This window comes from Macrobrachium nipponense, chromosome 26, assembly GCF_015104395.2.
Source record: "Macrobrachium nipponense isolate FS-2020 chromosome 26, ASM1510439v2, whole genome shotgun sequence".
Classification (NCBI taxonomy): domain Eukaryota; kingdom Metazoa; phylum Arthropoda; class Malacostraca; order Decapoda; family Palaemonidae; genus Macrobrachium; species Macrobrachium nipponense.
Window position 1 is genome coordinate 31567984 of NC_087215.1, and position 19820 is coordinate 31587803.

The window sequence follows — 19820 nt, forward strand, 5'->3', positions numbered from 1 at the left end:
ATTTGAACAACATATGACGAAAGAATTTACCATATTTCCCAACGTCGAAGATGCTATATTTTTCAAGCAATATATCTCGGAAATTTACTGTCCTAGTAGTCATGGGTTACATTTCTCATTGGCCTAACCTAATCACAGAGAAAAGTTATCTTAGCTAGACAATTATTAAAATTCCAGTATATGAACTCTGAATGATGTGTATAAAACATACTTGGTTAATTATTATCATAAATATTAGAACGGAAAATGAATCCTATTCATTTGGAACAAGCCCACAGGGCCAATGACTTGAAATTCAAGCTTCCAAATACGTAATATGTTGCTAATTGAAGTACTAAGTGAACAAAAGTATAGCGTTAAAAAATGTACATAGGCTCAAAGTTTTATTCCCATATCAGCACACTAAAGTAAGCGAATCAACATTTGACAACTAACTTGAATGTTGTTTATCAGTAATGCTTGCATTTTCACTCTTCAACAACTGTGACTATCAGGGAGCATTATTAGTAGACAAACAATTCATGTGGTATTTTTACCAATAGTAACACAAGGTAAAATATTTTCAGGTTTTGAAAATTGAAGTGCTTTTATTTGTAATACCTGTACTGTCAGCATTTTAATCTTTATTCTTTTTTATTTTGTTCTATTTGGATGTCATGCTCATGTGTGTTCTAAACTGCAACTATTACTCCTTGTTAAATTTTTCCTTTGTCTAAGATTACAAAATTGCTGCATAAGCCTACACCCAAACCATTTGTAGGAACTGAGACAGTTGCCAAGAAAATTTCTGATGAAGCATCCTGGGCAGCTTATGCCTTATGTATAATGAATTACTTGGTAATCTATTAATAATCAAATAAATTAACTTTAAAATTATAAAACAATGTAACTGTATACGAGAAATAAAGTTTTGCTGAAGAAACCCCAAGCTGCAATTAATTATCCTCATTAAAATTAAATAGTCTTAACAGTGATCTGAAGCACTTAATAAGATGTGATAGGTGCAGTTTGTAGAGATAACACCAAAACTTTGCTCATTAGCCTATCTTGTAAAACTCATCTAGTACACAAATCACTGTGGTGCTAGCACTATGATCTCATTACTTATCAAAACTTGCATTAACTTTTGTGTAGCATTTATAATATACAGCATTAAATAACATCAGATAACTAAGTTTTGTTCATAAGAACTCCTTCATCTATAGACAAGTGATGTTGATGTCACATCCTAAAATTCTTTTATTTTAACATGGGTGAATCCTATTCTCGAATGTAGAAGTCAGCAGCCCTTTGGGCTATAACTGCTCCGAGTGGAAGCCTGATTTTGGTTTAGAAGCATGTTATTAAAAAGAATGTTACTTTAGATTGCTCCTTAATCACTTATGCACATTAAAAATATCTTTTTAAGATACTACAGAATCTTACATAGATTAAAAGCATCTACAGCTGCAAGCTGGAAATGCTTCAAGCCTCAAACTTTTATCTTTTTTTAATAAAAATATAAAGAAATATGTTAAGAGGTTGGATGTTTACTTCAATAAATATAATAATTATCTTTTTGAATGTTTGTCAAATTTCTTATACTGGTGTCTCATCAATAACATTGGTTTCTCTCTCTCTCTCTCTCTCTCCTCCTTCTCTCTCTCCTCTCTCTAGCTCTCTCTCGCTCTCTCTCTCTCTCTCTCTCTCTCTCTCTCTCTCTCTCTCTCTCTCTCTCTCTCTCTCTCTCTCTCTCAGGTGCTACTAGTATACTTGACATACATACACAAAAACTAAGGATACATATTGCATAATATCACTATAAAAAAAAAAAATTGACTTGTAACTGTCTCAATCACAGGTTGAACTCCTGCATAGCTGAATCTTCTTCATAATCACAAAAGTTATACATATATCTACAGTGAACATGAACTCGGTAAGACAATATCAATCTACCAGCTAGACGGCTGGAACAACCTGCTTATTCTGAGTCGCTTGATGATTGTGATGCACTGCTGTCAACATTTCCTGCAGAAGGGCATGAACTTGAAGGTGCCCCAGCTACATTCTCCAGAGTTGGTGATGGATCAGACATAGTAAGCTGAGGAGCCTGGTTAGTGCTCCACGGTGGAGATGCATTACTATCGATGGAATTGCCGGCAACAAATCTATCGGAAGACGACACGGGCAAGTTCTCGGACTCTTGTAAAGACTGGAAATTGGGGAATTCAATGTCAGGTGGTGGCTTCCAATCCTCTGCAGATGTGTTCTGTGTAGTGTCTTGGACTGAGCACATGCCTGATGTGGAACCTGGAATGTTATCAGAGTCCTGTGACACACAGTATCCCTGTGATGTGTTCGAATCTTGTGACTTCTCAAACACGGCCATCTGTGACGTAGGGGCGCTCGTCCAAGACTGAGAGGCGATGCTTTCTGTGATGTCTAAGGAGGAACAACTAGCAGGTGTGACTCTGGAGATAGATACTTTGTTGTTGCCCCACATAGTGGGATTAAAGCTCTCTGTTGTATTTTCAGTCAAGTTCCTAGACTGGCTGGAAGCGAGCATACCTCCCCGCTGTAGAAGCGAAAGAACGGCTGGTAATGGAGACACTGATGTATTGCCCCACGAGAAACTGGGGAAGGACTCGCTGACTTGTTGCCTTCCTAGAATATGAAGTAATACTTAGCTTTCAGAATCGTAAGAATATCAGTAAAGTATAAATCATTCCTCTAAGATGACTTCGGGAAGTAATATGTACTATGAAACAGAAGTCTTCTCTATTCAATACAGTACAATGTACTCTGGTTTTAATGGGTTGTCAAAGATCTACAAAGTTGGGAATAATTTTCAAAACAGAAATTTGACTGATAATGAGGGTACTTTAGCCTTTCAAGTTAACTGAACTGAGAAACTTCTCTGAAGATCTAGCATCAAAATCCACGCACAATAATTCAAGGAAAGTTACTTGTGTACTGACCGAATGATGACACAGCATGACTCTAGCACACGCACAAAAAATAAGCATACGAAAACGTAAAAATTTTACTCAGCTTTCTCTAATGCAAAAGGGAGCCAGTGCATCCACAACCATAAAAACATGAACTGAAAATAGACAAAAGGGGAGAGCAAGACTAAATGCCTCCCAATCAAAGAGTACAGAGGTTCAAAAGTGAACCACTGTCAATCCAACACACCTGGTAGGGCCTCCACTTTAATGCCTTGTTCCACCACATTATGCCGACTGATGAGATGCTTCTTCAGATTGTACTTGATAGCAGTGCTGTGGTCACAGTACGGACACTTAAAAGGCTTCTCCCCAGTGTGAGTGCGCAGGTGTCTTGTCAGGTCGGATCGCAGGAAGAAGCGCTTGGGGCAGTAAGTGCACTGGTGGTTGGCCCCCGGAGAGTGTCCGGCCATGGCACGGGCCCATACGGCTGCCTGGCTACTTGCGCCACCACCCTAAAACACCAACACTGACTTTAGCATCACAAAAATCGTCAAAAAAATAATCCAAAATACATGAGAGCCATGTTAAAATTCTATAAAACACTGAAGGCTAAGTAAATAAGAACATTCGGATCATAATAAAAACAGCACATAACTTTTCCTAATCTCTGCTAAAGGGAACGCTAAGCGTCCAACCCTTGCAAGAAATCCTAAACTAATGTTCTTAAATGGATTTTTAATCATATTGTCAATTTCTATTCCAGTCACCTAGCCCTTTCCAAAATGCCAACTAATGAGGTGCATTTCAAAATTTCCTCTTAATACTAGAGATCAAGAGAAAACTTCATATACTAAATGCTAAGCTGGCATGTTGATTAAATAAATAAAATTAGTGCTATTTCTCTTCTAAATTGTCCAGCCATATACAAAATGATTTACAAAAAGAAAAATCCAACTAACAACACTAAAATGATTGCTAAAAACAGTCCCCTTACTATGCACAGATGAAAAAACATGGTACAATATCTGATATTCAAGCACCTATTTGTTACATGGGAAATTTTGAATGAAAAAAATTCCAAAAAACAAATCACTGACAAATCAGTATATGTAAAAAACAGCATGTTACTAGCTAAGGTTAAAACTTTTTTCAAATTGATTTTACAGCATAAACTTTCACATTTACTATAAATGTAAGGACAAAGAGAATAATGGTATGAAAGAGTATGATAGCAGTGGCAATACTGACTAGAACAAATGAGGATGTTTGCTGTGTTCATGAAGTACGGTAGAAAATAACTGGCACAAAAACAATGGTATTGATGCAAACTTAAGTTTAACTTTTAGTGGAGTGGCATCAAGACACAATAAAATGGAGTAACCGGTCAAAGATGAAATGACTGAAGATGTGATGAGTGAGGTGAAAAAACCGCAGAGATGATGATCTTATAAAGTATCTGCTCGAAATATACTCACTACAATAAAAGAAGACACAAAGAAGAAAAGCAAACATTTTTGGAAAGGCTATCAGAGGAAGGTGACTGAATGGTTTTGAGTTGTGATGGGATGGCATAGCTTAGGAAAAAGAAATCAGGTTGAAAAGACTGCAAACGGAGTGCATAAATGCTTGATGCCCAAAAATGGTTAAGAAAATGAAATTAAAAAACCAAATGGCAGATGGGCAAAACTTAGAAGAGGTAGAATTTTTCTGTTGTCTTTATGACAATGGACTGTGAAGCATAGACAGAAGAATGAAAAATTAAACAAAAAGCTATAGCATGGGTTAAATGCAAAAAAAAAACAAAACTGCTATTCTACTGCAGTATTTAAAAATAGCCCATAAGTAGAGACCAGTGCTGCATACACAAGCCTATACAGGCAGTCCTTGGTTAACGGCAGGAGTTCCGTTCTTGGCGGGTGGTGATAAGCGAAAACCACCATATAACAGAAACTCAGCAATTTATGGTGCTTATGGCACCAAGCTTCAGTTAATGGCACCTCTATTAGGTATGCTATGGCACCACGAATGTTTAAGTGTAGGAGAAATATGGTGTCCAGCAGCTACAAAATAAAACGAGAGCTAAAAGACTGAGGTAGTTTGTACTTGAATGAGAGGAGATGAGGAACAGTTAGTAAGGAAAGCAGTACAAATGGTAGTAGCAGGATGAAGACCAGTACGCAGAAAATCCTGAAATAATGTTGTTCAGGCAAAAATGCACTGAACAGATTAGAGTAGAGAACTTATTTCCCATATAACTCATACAGAAAAAGTCTGTGAAAAAAATGTTTCTGATGATGAACTTGCTTATAATTTTAAATTTAATCTCTTATGGTCTGAAATGAGTATAAATAAAAATTTGTATGGATTACGGATTCTTTGCAAGCTTTGTCGTTTCTTCAGTATAGAATAATGAATTGTCTTGTCATTTCTTCAGTATATAATAATGAATTGCCATCATATAATGCTCCAACCTTTCCCAATTTTATCATTATACATAAACCTGTTTACGGTATATAAGAACATAAAGAGTTGCCAAACCCACAGTCTTCCGCATTGACAAAATCTACACAACATTCAGTAAAGCAAAGACTAATAAACAATAAACAGAAAGCACTATAGAACTACCAATGTTTCATTTAATTACACAAGTAGTCCTTAAATTTTGTGAATATTGTATGCATGAGAGTTGAATTTGGTTTTACAATTTGTAAAATAAGCATCTCTTACCTAGTGCTAGGAACATTCAGTGTACGTACTTGAATGTCAAGATTGTGATGGTTTAACTTTTCAGCCCTGGTCTGGAGCCAAAATTTACTTGCTTTTGGATGCAGTATATTTTACAAAAGGTTTAAGGTTTACCTAATTTTTCTCCAATGGTCTGAAGTTCTTAATTTTAGAGGTAGGTTTCTCCTGACAAGGCAAAAATGATAAATTCCTTTGCTTTCTGCGGTTGTTCTTTATCTTGCGTATGTCTGATAAGTTGCCCTTGACAATTTGCTAACTGAGAGTAAATTCTTTTTTAAACTAGTAACATTGAGTTCCGACTCGTTAGAATTTCCACTCTAGCGATCTTTTGTGGGTATTAAAGTCACGATTTTCATGGAGAACTTCACTAACATATTACTAAGTGATCAAGTTTTAGTATGCAGTCTCTTATTACTGACATGACAGTCCAACCAGATATCATTAAATTTCAATTTTATTTAATTAAAGCTTCACAGGCTGCTCAAGAGCAAGTCTGTGCCAGCATAAGGCTTCATCTAAAATGAACAATGATAATTTAAGTTGCTTAACTGCCTTTGGGTCAGCGGTGGGTCTCACTAATGCTTTCCTTTACATATTTTGGGCAATTTGTCGTCTGAGATAAAGCTCTACTAATGCAATACTTTGCAGTACAAATTAATAACCCTTAGATTACAGTTCAATGACTTTCAAAATTCAGGTTTTCTCTTTCTACTGTTCCTTTTCCCGGCTCCTGTAACATCAACTCTTTAAAAAGAGGCAGGTCTATCACTTCTTGCTTGCAATCACCCTTCATCCTGCCTTTTATTTTTTTTTTAATCTGAATCTGGCCTAGAAATTGGCAACAGGATTCTCCACTACATGATGCCGCCTGATGAGATGCTGCTTAAGACTGTACTTGAAGGCAGTAGTGTGATCACAATAGGGACATTTAAATGGCTTCTCCCCAGTGTGAGCGCGTAGGTGTCTCTTCAGGCGGGACCGTAGGGAGAAGCGCTTGGGGCAGTAAGTGCACTGGTAGCCAGCCCCCGGGAAGCGTTCGGCCACTGAACGGGCCCATACGTCTGCCTGGCTACATGCGCCACCACCCTAAAACACCAACACTGACTTTAGCATCACAAAAATCTTCAAATCAAAGAAAAGTAAATTTTATGTAAAGGCTAAATCAAACAACTCAAGCTAAAATACTATACAGTAATTAGCAGTCCTATAAAGTACTATCCTGCAAACATAAGACGTGTCATTTCATAAGAACTAATATTAATAAAAGAAAAAAAAGGAACTTCAGTTCTGAAATAATGTAACATATTTTACATTAAGAAGCCAAAGAGTCTAAATTTCAACTTAACTCTGTTAAAAAAAAAGATACAGGCAGTCCCCCGTTACTGGCGGGGTGCTGATAAGCGAAAACCGCCATTAACTGAAACTCAGTGATTTATGGGGCTTAGCAACAATAAGCACCAAGTTTCTGTTAATGGTGCTTCTGTTAGGTATGCTATGCCTTATCTATTATTGACACCTTATGGTGCCGATAACTGAAACTTGGCCCTTTATGGCGCCATAAATCACAGATTTTTTGGTGCTAGACAAGCCCCATAAAACTAGATGGCCATTAACAGAGTCCACTGATAACCGGGGACTGCCTGAGTTGAGCTTATCATAGAAAACAAAAACTTCAAGAAAGAAAATCCTTAAGGAGAGTAGAGCAAAAATAGAGACAGAAAAGAATACTAATTTAATTCTGCTAACTTATTGAAGTCTTATTAAGAGCAGCTAATAAATTTTCAATAATGATCAATTACATAAACTTTAATATTTTGTGAATGTAGTAATCCTACAATTAACCAGATCGCCATTATCTGACATCTGGACTTGGAACCAAAGATATATAACGTAGAGCCGGAGACCAGTTTCCCTGGCTAGGATGGGGTGTGTATACAGTGTTGGAAGGGTGAAGAGGGATAGTTTGACGTCTGAATTGATAGAACTTGTTTTGTGTTGTTACGATTATGATTTTATATTTAACAGCCTCCGGTTATCAGTGGGGGTTCTGTTCCAACGGTGTGACAATGAGCAAAAATTGCCATCAACCGACTGGCAATTTTTGGCGCTCATTGGTTATCGATAACTGGATATCAGTGCCAATAACCGCAGATCAGCGCCTCTGTTAGTTATGAATCAGCTCCAAAACCCAGTTATTGGAGCTGATAAGTGGAAATTGACACATATTGGCACAGAAAATCACTGATTTTCGTCGCTAGACAAACGCCATAAAACCAGATCGCCGATCACCAGGGTCTGGCTACTATATTTGACACTACCGTATTCCCCCGTATTCACGTGGGATGCGTACCAGACCGTTGATATCCCTACAAAAACGCTTAAAACTGCTTATTTCGTTAGTTAAAACTCAAGAAAACCCCACTAAAAATGTTTATATGTACCTGGTCTTTTAAAGTAGTTTTATCACAAAAAGTACATTTTATATTGGAGAAAAAAAAATGTGAATATTTTTTATAGAAAAATATTGCGAATAGGTGAATTTTTTTAGAATAATGGGAATATACGTTCCAAAGAAAAATCCATGAATACACGAGTCCCTGAATACGGGGGGTTCACTGTATTCTCATTTATATTTTTACTTCATTTTCTCATTTTTTATTTCTACAATCCAATACGTACATTAATACAATTGTGTGTGTAACATACAAGAGAGAGAGAGAGAGAGAGAGAGAGAGAGAGAGAGAGAGAGAGAGAGAGAGAGAGAGAGAGAGAGAGGCAGTAAAAGAAAAACTGGCGCATCACGGGGGTTCCTAGCTTGGTTGATGACGAACATCCACCTCGTATACGCATGAGTTGCCAGATGCCACAGATTCCTTGTTTTAAAATCTTTGTTTTTAACTGGTTTCCAGCTAGCGCTAGAAGATTTTCCTATTGGTAAGACCTCAGGTTTGTTAGCTATGAAAAATACAAATTGATTAAAAATTTGTCATGTTGTAAGAGCCTATTTGACTTATGCAAATGGATACCATGAGTGGAACACCTAGCCTAGGCCAATAGTGTACACATTTTGTATCTTGTGTACAGTAATACAATATGGTAACAACTGATAAAGTTGTGTAAAAATGCATTTAAGGTCATAAAAGCATGGCATGCTGTGGCTATACAAAGGTAGGATACCAACCTACTAAACTGAGTCATTTATGAGAAAGAGAAAAAGAAGGCATTACATTTTTTCAATATATTCTGTTACAAACACTATGGTGAAAAAGGTAGATATTTGCTTTTTGCATTAATTTTTCAGTTTAAAATGTGATGGTTATTATTTATAAGCATACTGAGTGTTTACAGTTAAGTACTGAGCTGACTTATTCAGATTTTGACATTATCTCCAATGGGTCCTTGGCTCTATTAATCTTGGTAACTGAAAGATTACTTGTACACAAATTTAAGTAGTTGACATAGGTTTTGCATGTCCTTACATGAAAAAAAAAATTTATGCACATTACAGATTTTAGCGCTCTCACTTTTAGTGCAAAACAGCTCTTGCTACATACCCCAGGCTGCTAAAACCCCATTCAGACTAAATACTAATAAGGTCAGCATCAAGATGTTGCTTCATATGCTTTAGTTCAATACTTGAAATATTGTGAATATCTACCTATTTGCATCATCTAACTGGCCAGGGTTCTGGTGCACGGGAAATGATATGAAATAAATAACTAAGGCAACATTATGATGTTTCTTTTCCTGCTTTAGTTCTATGGTTGTAACGTCATCACAGCATGCACTAACTACTACTCATCTGTATAATTTATTCAACAAGTGCAGACCCAGGGAAAGGGTCTTTAGGGTTAAAATAATAAGGTGGTGTTAATGAAAATTCAATGTGTTACTGTTTCTTCTCTACATGGTATTACAGTAATAAAAGTCATGTTTTATATCAAATTGAACAAACTCAGAGTAGAGTACTACAGAAATGTTACTTCATCCCACCCTTTTGGAGTGGGGCCACAAGGTGTAAAAAAAAAAAAAATCATGTTTAGGATTATAACTATTAAATAGTTTCTAAACAAAAAGTGTGAGTGGAAATTATGATAACACTAATACAATATAAGTTTGATCCTCCCCATGGTGGAGCTAGGTTAATGAGGGAGATACTGAAAATGAACATATATTGCATCACAGGAAACTGGTGATGGCATACAATAGCACCTCCTGTGGCATTCTAAGACATCTGATATTATAAAAACGACTTTGGTGCAGAATAGTTTAGGGTTTTTGGCACCTTTAGTTTATATTCTTTGTACCTGTCCAGATAAGAGCATGGAAATACCAGTCCCACTGTCTTCTGTACTAAAAATTCTAATTTACATTTTGCAACATTAAGATGACTAAACAAGTCAGAAAGCCACAAACTATCAATAGTTTGTTTTCATAACACGATGCAACTATGCACAAGAGTATGTAATGACAAATTTTTAGTAAATTTGTATTGTTCATAGCTAACAAACCTTCAGTCATAAAATAGGATAAATCTTCTAGTAACAGCTGGAAACTGGTTAAAAATAATCAGAGATTGTAAATGCAAGGAATCTGTTGCAGCTGGCATCTGATGTGTAGTTGAGGTGGAAGCACGTCGAGAGTTCACTTGAATCCAGGAAATCCACCAGTCTTTCTTACAACCCCGGATGAAACAAAAGAGGGGCAGCTACAGGTGGGCAATTAACGTTAAGACTTCAGGTTTGTTACCTATGAAAAATACAAATTGATTACGTGGAACGAACCTCCAATCTTAACAATAGGATAGACTCATACTTGCAGGGAGGTATAAGAATCCAGGACTGACTGGGGGTTTGGCACACTCAATCATTCTTCTTGGAAATGTGACTGCTAAAGAAGACCACCTAAGTCTTTGAGATGTTAGATATTTGGATATCTAACACTCAGTCCACTGGGTTCAAATACATTGAAACATGAGCAGATTCATTGCATTTTCATGAAAGTCCAGACCAGATTCACTGCATTCATGGAAGTCCAAAAGAACTATATCTGTTCATGCAACAAACCAAGTCATCCACAAGAAATTGGTTTACATACCACCACTCCTCACTCCCCTTGCTGGAGAGGGGAGTTTTAGCAACTGAGAAGCAGATTTGCAAGTTGCATGGAACAAGAAAATGCTTTAACAGTATGGCTGCAACGCTCACCTGCATCAAGCCAGTTCCACCGTATGTGTCTATTCTTCAAACTGCCCCCAAGAATGAAGAGAGGAGAAAAGGGAAAGAAAAGCGGCCAGTCAACTCCTTCATTCCCTACTCCACACAATCACCTTATTGTTGAACAGCCACCACTGGACCCTAGGAAAACGTGCCCAAGGATCTATGGGCAATATTCTTCATGCAGAAGAAAAGTGAAAGTAGTTTGAGGAGTCATGAACCAGCATTCAAAACCTATGAACAGATAAGTACTTTAAAATGCCACGGAGGGACGTATTCCTCTGGTGTCATGCGCTTCTGCATGCACTCAAACGGTGGGAGAACTTGACGATGAGGAGTCGGCTTGTCTAAACACCTCGCATAGGCAACCGAAAGGGTGTACGTACTAGGGTACCTCTTTCTTAACCTGGCTTGTGTTAACATGAAGTCTACAACACCTAACCTCTGGGAGATGAGATGTTGAGATAACTACACAGTGCTTGAGGGGAACTGAAGCTCTCCAACCCTTCCAAGGAAGCCTAGGCCTGAGAGATAATTGACGCATAGGCTCGAAGGACGTTGAGAGAGAAAACTCAGAACCAGAGTAAGGTCCTAAGCAAGCAGTCTGAACTTCCAAGGTGAACAAGACCACTCCAACCACACTGAGGATTCTGAGGGTGAAGAGAGGTCCACATCCTTCAGACAACTAAACAGTCCTGTTGCACCTCACCAGTATCAACAGAAGGAACTTCCTCTGTTCTGGAAAACATTCAGAAGAACTTGTCTACCAAACAGGAACTCTGAGTGGAGAGAAACACTTTTGATGTCACCAATCACAGAAGCAGACGTCTCACCTTGTATACAACTGACAAAGAACCTCTGAAGTAATAGCCGTACATGTGAGTTGCCTATTTCACAAGAAAGATCTCTCGTAAGAGATGCTGGATCGACTATACAGGAAGAGATAAAGATGCTGTAAGTCGATCGGTGCTGATAAACCGCTTACTAACGCCAAAAACTGCTTACCGATGTTGATAAACCACTTACCGATGCTGATAAAACTGCTTACAAGCGCTGAAAATCTGGTTAACAATGTTGTTGGCCAAGTGTTGTAAAACTGAAACGCTGTTAACACATGCCACTGATAAGCAGGGACTGCCTGTACTGATAATCTTACTTCTTCCAGGAGGCAGATCTATCATTTCCTTCGTGGTGAAGTCTCACATTGTTGTCTTATAATTATTTTTCAAGTGAGGGATAGAAATGGGCGATAAGTTAACTGTACTACTGGTCTGTATAATACTGTGCTTGAAAAAATTATTGAAGTTCCACCCATTCAAACACATGCCAGTACAACATAGACAAAAATAAGCCTAATTTCTCTCCTAACAAATAAATATAATGACTGGTAGAAGTCTGGGCCTAAAAAGGATAAACAAAACTCCAATATAGGATAGATATTTTTTTATCAAACAATGTACAGCATTCTGATATTTCAATTTATTGTCACACCACAAACAAAAACAAACCTGCAGAAACTACATATATACAGTGTATACATACATTCAAACACACGCACACACACTATCAGTGCATATTATTCTGATGTAACTTCACAATCTTTTACAACATTTAGAGTTTGTCTTTCACTGGTATCTTACTCCATATTATAAAAGGAGTAGTAAATGGCATCAACTATATATGTATTAAGTTCATTATCTTCACATTGAGATAAATCTCAGGTACAACTTATTTCTGGAAAAGATGTTTCCCATGTCACTGTAACCAAGCAATGCATCATGCACTTGAAGTAGCCTCTTCCAAGAACAGCTATTTCCAGAATAATACTGCCTGTGATGTTGTGGTTTCACTTTGCACAACAATTCAGTACAACATCTATACAAGGCAAGGACTACACAAGTCTAAAACAGGAAAAGCAAGTTAAAAAGAATAATTTTGAAATGACAAAATTCTTTCACAGCTCAGTAGTTGTAACCTCCAAAGTTTGTGCCACATGTGCACTGATCACTGAAAAAGTCACAAAAAAACTTGTACACATTTTCTTTACAAAGTTATTCTCTCCCTCTTAATAATACACGTCTTAGAAATTAAACCACAATTAAAACCCACAAACACAATATATAATTTTTCATAATCAAATTTATCATTTGGATACTTACCTACTGGTAAAGATTGTTTATATCTACTCGCCTATTGATGTAGAGATATAAGCTATCTTTAACAGTAAGATAGATTCATTCCAAATAATCTAAATTGGGAAAATTACCTTGTCCAAATACATTAACTGGGTCAGCGGGACAAAGCAAAACTGATGAAATACATACTCCATACAGCTTGCCTAGCAAAAAAACATGGACACAATTTTCTGTTATTTAAAGGCTTTTCCAATAAACGATTATGATCAAATTTCTAATAACAGCAAAGTGTCATATTTCCAAGAAAAGGTGAATTTTTGTGTTTTCTGACATTACTTCTGTATATGTACCTAACCCACTGGTATACCATCGTTATTATATTATAATTAATTGTAAAAGACCAATGGGTCAGTTCTAGAATTTCACAGAGCTCCAACAGAGGCAAGAAACTTGAACCGAAGCAAGGCTAACCTAAAGAAGTCAAACAGCTAGTTTACAAGAGACCAGAGAACAGACAGAGAGTAAAATGCAGAAAACATTGCATCTGGGGCCAACTGGACACTGCAAAAACCCTTACCTAACATTGTTACTACCGTGCACTTCAATAAGGCACAGCATATGAAATCATTTCCTACAGTGCACCCATAACATGTTAGGTGTACATTACTAACACAGCTGGGAAAATAAAACAACTTGTAAAGAATAGGAAAAATATAGGTGGAAAAACAAAGTCAAAACTGTGGAAGAATGAGTTAATCGTTAATTTTAGGCTATACAGTAAAACATAACACTTGGGCACTTCAAGCCTTTTAGCCCTTTAAAACAAGTAAGAATATATAAACATGATAAAATTAAGTCAAGCTAAAAATCAGTAGCTATTTAACATTTATAATAGAAAACTACTTTTCTTTTGAAAAACAACACTGGGTTACCAATAATGTATTACATTCTTCACGAATTACCTCAAGTCATTTGCTTGTCAGCACCATTTTAGATTAGAAAGAGGACAGCCACTCTAAGTTTTGTGAAATCTGTTTGGCAGGGGTTACACACTGGAACGTGTCTCTGATCTCTATTGTAACAAATATCTATGAGTACTAACATGTAAATGTCCAATTCATATCTTTGTTCCATTGATGCTAGCCCTCCCCTCTGTTATAATAATTTGATGTCTGCCATTTCTCAATAGATGGTAGGATGGCCTCCAACTTACAATTATAAGTTAAATTATGCCAACTACAGTGCCACTTATTCTAAAGCAAGAATGGATCACACCTCAAATCACCATAAAGGACATTAAAAACCGAGTTGTGTGTTATCCCACAGCCTCTTTAGCTACTCTGAATTCTTCACGTACTATTTCCTTTCCACATATCCCTGCATGAACAGGTGCCAACAATAGATCACCTTGATAATCATATGAGAGTCCAGATAGACCAACAAATCCTGCACTTTATATATATATTATTATTATTAGCCAATTCAACTAGTTTTACCCGACCATACGTCAAAGTCCCGTAGGCCTGACCAACAGGGTTCATCTTTACTAATAGGATTTACATCTGATCTAATAGCTTGCATTCCTTTAAAAATTTAATAACTGAATAATTTCAAAATGATCCTATACTTCTTGTATCAGATAGTGAGAGGGCAATCATCTGGTTTGGTGATGAAGAAAATATGGCTGGATTCAGATTAAGCAATTAAAATTTTGCCAAAACATCATGCAGTCATCCATAAACCTGCCAAGTATGATCTAACTTCCTCTGATATAAGGATTTATATTACACTTAGTTTTCCGAGATGTGCCCAATCAAAAAGTGATACTACTGCCTTCTACACTCAAGTTTAACCCTGTTGGAAAAGTCATTCACAAAAGGGCCCTAAGTCAAGTTTATTGTCATTTAAGTAGATGGTTGGTATCTTGTCTCATAATCTTGTCAGTGCGAATCTGATTATACATATTTATTTTTCTTTAGGTGAAAACTTGAACCCCTTAACATTAGCCCACTTTGCGGTAGCATTAATTGCAGTTTGTATGTCCCTGCAAGGATTCTGAAGCAGCAGACTGACAGCAAAGATAGCAAAATGAGCTACAAATAATAACACTTGGGCCCCAGTGGCAATGTGGTCCACCAAACTGTTTACTATAGCTATAACAAACAGAGAAATGCTTAATGCACTACGTTCCAGAAAGCCTTTTTCCAGTACATAAGAAAGAAACTGGTCCTATTCACATTATATGTAGTGATCCAACAGAAAATCTTTACACAGGAATTACCTTCAATAAACCAAGCCAACTGTTTAAGAATACCATCCCTCCAAGAGTTACAAAAGAGGTCTGAGACTTACAAAGACTATTCAAAATATTCAAGAGTATATCCTTAGTGGCCTACAGAAGATGCTTCACCATTTTATTGAAACAAGTGATGTCCAACAACTACTACTGCATACTTCCAAGAATAATTACATAAAGGCAGCTTACAACCAAAACAGAGGAGCACAGAAAAAAACTTAGATTCACATTATAACTGGGAATTTAAAGTTAATGGCATTACTAAAAAACTACTCACTAAACAAATTCGAGTTTGAAAATAAGAAAAAAAATTCAAACTTCAATAAATACTGAAACTTGCTTTAAATTAAAAATAATTCTTCTTCCACTTAAAGATTAAGAATATACCTATATATTGTGCACTTGGTGTTAAAAATATGCACACAGGAAGAACTTGAGTTTTAGAACATGCCTCAAAAGAGTATTTAATAGATTTAGGATATGCACAGAGAGAGTACTACACTAAGTTCAAACTCAGTGAGAGTACTGAGCAGATTCAGAATATGCCCAGTAGGAGTACAGTAATCGACAGATTTAGACCATGCCCAAGACTAGAAAGAGAGAGACCCATAAAAACCTTTGATGATTTCAAAATCAAATCTTAACAGTCTAAAAACTCCACAATACTCCAAAATATGAAAAGTCTGGACACCCTAGTCAAACATCTACTACTTACAATTATGCCTAAATTCAACAATGGCACCATAATTATAAGTAGCATGAACTCAACATCCAAACCAATCATACAATTGTGAAGACAATGTTGGTACAAAGTCTGTACTTTAATGAAGGAACTACCCACACAGGGCAAACAGTCACACAGCACAATGCCATAGGTGAATGCTTGTGTGATCATGAGCGAGACTGGTGATTCCAACTTTTGGAAATTATGATGAAGAGGAAGGGGCAGAAGTGTTAGAAGATGAGGAAGTAGCAGCTGATTGAGGGGGGGCTGTAAGATTTGAATGCTTTGTCCAACCACTGAGTGGAGCTTTCTTGATTCTCCCCTCGACTGTGAGAGACTGAAGAAGAACTGGCTCCTCTGTACATGTGCAGGTAAGACTGCCTTTGGAATAGGGGTTTGCTTGTGTCAGTGTCTAGCTGGTGTTTGTTTCGTATGTGACGGTAAACATTTGAACTAATGGTCGTTCTATAGTTACAAAGAGGGCAATGGTATGGTTTCTCGCCCGTATGAGTTCTTAAGTGGAGGGTCAGGTTGTCTCGACGTGAAAATCTCTTAGGACAGTAGGCACACATGAATGGTTTAAAGACCCCATCAGCTGTCGTCTGTCCACCTCGACCCTAGAAGAAAGAGAACACAGGGTCACTCAAGGTGGAAGACTCCACTGACCTTTTGCATACAATACTACACTGCTGCTAACGGCAATATACTGCACAAGAAGAATCACTATCACTTACTTTATCATAAACAGGGGAATTTTATACATCTGACTCCTACTACACCACACTATTGTCTATAATGTTGAAATTGGTACAGTATACACTAACCAACTATTCCCTGACTAATGACATTTACATACATTTCTGCAAGATATGCTTGTTCAAAACATTAACTATTCAAAATATATTTTCTACTATAATACGTAAAAAACTTGCAAGGCATACTTAGATATGCTTAAATTTCAGAATAACCAAAAAACTGTGTTGCAATTTACATATTCCCTATGCAATGCAATCTACTACATATTGATAAACTGCAGAATTAATCATTTAAAGTGAAAGAAGAATCCCTTGGCTGTAATCACCAGTAGTGAAATGCTCCCCATTTCCTTGAATAATTAATGCTTATTCCTTGACTAATTATTTTCTTAATAAAACCTAAACCTTTTGTGGAGTATACCCTTCCATAAGTTACCTAATTCTACTAATGAATCTTGGCACTCCTTCTAGAGCTTACAAGTCCAAACACGCTTCCCTAGTCTCAAATCCTAGAGAGTAAATGAATATAATTACAAGATTTTTACAAGAAACAAAAATATTATAACTGTTAGACGATACAATTTATGTACAGCTTCTATTAGTATTCTTAATAATCAAAATCACCAATTTCTATGGACTTATTAAGATTGAACCAATCTTCTTTAAAGCGAATAAGATTTTCTTTCTATAAACTTTCCAGCTAACTAAATAGTTCCACTTAACAACACCAGTAGGTACTGATTTTCAGTTTAAAAAAAAAATTACAATACGTACATAAAAAACTAATGCCTTATGTTGTGTCAATTTACGATTATTCACACTAATACTCATACTTTATGTTACGATTAATTTCAGCCCGCACTACTTGGCACAAGATTATATAAGCAGTACTAACTGTAATAATTACAATGTGCGCTTGACTTCTTGAATTCTCAGTACTTTTTTGATACATTTTAACTACAAAGCCTTAGATCCAAATGCAAGAATATGAAGTAATTCTGAAGTCCATAGCAAGGTTCAACCTGCATTCAGAGTATCAGAACAAAGTCATGTTGCCTCATTCTGATATACTTTGGATGCAGGTTAGAATCCTGCTACAGATATCAGAATTAGTACAGTACTACATACTTCATATTCTTGCAACTGGATCTACGGCTTTGTAGCAACAGCGTATCCAAAAAGAGCAGTTTTTAAAGTTAGGAGGGCACTGAGACTATCACAATTACACATGCATCTGGTAAAAAGTGACCAGATTCCATCAAGATTATGCATATTTTTATTCACTATATATTCCAAGGCACAAGAATACAAAGAATTTCATGCTCCTTTCAAGTTCTATTCCAAATTCTGTAACACAAACATATACGTACAGGGTTTCATTTTACGTTTGTTTGTATGGTGTTTTTACATTGCATGGAACCAGTGGTTATTCAGCAACGGGACCAACGGCTTTACGTGACTTCCGAACCACATCAAGAGTGAATTTCTATCACCAGAAATGCACATCTCCAACCCCTCAGTGGAATGGCCAAGAATCGAACTCGCGGCTACCAAGGTAACAGGCAAAGACCATACCAACCACGCCACTGAGACGCTCATTTTACATTTGGACAAAATCTGAATAGTTAAATTTTCATTTTCAAATAAATGGACTTGCATAAGACCTTATTATCTCCTAAATTTCACTGTAATATTGCAATACATACTGTGAACTACATTATATGCTTAACTATATATTGATTACAGTACAGTACTTTCATGTTAGTACGTACTACTATACTTTACAACTCTTTTTCTACAGTATTTTACTTCTCGGTTTTTATTTGGCAAGTTGCAGACAAATTTGCACCTTGTGTGCATTACAAATAATAATAATAATAATAATAAATAATAATAATAATAATAATATAAATGCAGTACCCTCTTTAAATCAATTTTGTTAAAAAGAATGGCAACATTAGTAGAACTGATTTTATACAATGTCTTCTCCATTCTTTTCAGTACTCTCTTTTCTTCAAAACTATTTTCTGCTAAGAGCTGGCTGAGGTATATAATCTGGATAAGGAGAAAATAAACAGTTCTGGATACATACATACTGTATATGCTTAAAAAATCACAGTAGATGCACATGACTTCATTAAATAAGTGAATACCACAGAAAAATGATAGTCAGAAATCCAAGCACTTTCGTCTTTACTAAGACATTGTCAAGGAATGAATGAAGTTCCTTGACAATCTCTTAGTAAAGACGAAAGCCCTTGGATTTCTGACCATCATTTTCCTGTGGTATTCGCTTACATACAGTATATTATATATACAGGCAGTCACCGGTTTATGATGGTTCCAACTTATGACCATCCGAGGTTATGACGCTTTTGATGTACATACTATATACTTCATATATATTTATCAGAAATTATTTCCTGGTTTACGATGCGTGTTCCAGTGTTACGACGCTTATGACACTGATCTGACAGAAGAAATGACTCCAAAAAGGCAAAATAATCAATATTAGAAGGTTTCTGATGAAAAGCACAATAAAAATGTAGTTTATATAGTTTTTAATTATACTAAGCATTAAAAACAAGGTTTTCTTAGGATTTTAGATGATTTTTTAGTTTACAACGATTTTTTTGGTTTATGACACGCCGCAAGAATGGTACTCCTTTCGAAAACTGGGGACTGCCTGTAGTCGTTTTATCCTCGTACAGCCAACCGCTAATGACTTCATTAACCAGATTCTTGGCCCAGCCAAGCAATTTTTGACACAGGTAAGTGGTTTATCAGCATCAGTGGGCAGTTTGTCACGTCAGTATGCGATTTTCAGTGACGGTAAGCAGTTTACTGGTGCCAATTGGCGTTTATGACATCATAAATGCCATTTATTAAAATAATCATTGTGATATTCCAGTTAACAACAGTTTTCAGCTATTGACCAGGAACGCCTCCCCGGTCATTAACCGGGAACTGCCTATACGTACACACAAATTTAAGTTTAACATGGTGTGATATGTATATCCAT

At 36.5% G+C, this 19820-nt stretch overlaps 1 protein-coding gene across 2 annotated transcripts in view; it reads right to left on the reverse strand.

The window, feature by feature from the left end:
* LOC135200151 (broad-complex core protein isoforms 1/2/3/4/5-like) overlaps positions 1-19820 on the reverse strand; it is a 162014-nt gene that overhangs the window by 1128 nt on the left and 141066 nt on the right. The window contains exons 7-8 of one of the 2 annotated variants that reach the window (XM_064228501.1): positions 3175-3439; positions 1936-2643 (exon numbers count right to left, since the gene is read on the reverse strand). In XM_064228501.1, coding sequence (XP_064084571.1) covers positions 1961-2643; positions 3175-3439 — 948 coding nt within the window. In that variant the 3' untranslated portion in view covers positions 1936-1960. The remainder of the gene's footprint in view (positions 1-1935; positions 2644-3174; positions 3440-19820) is intronic. The other variant, XM_064228500.1, reaches the window with a different exon arrangement.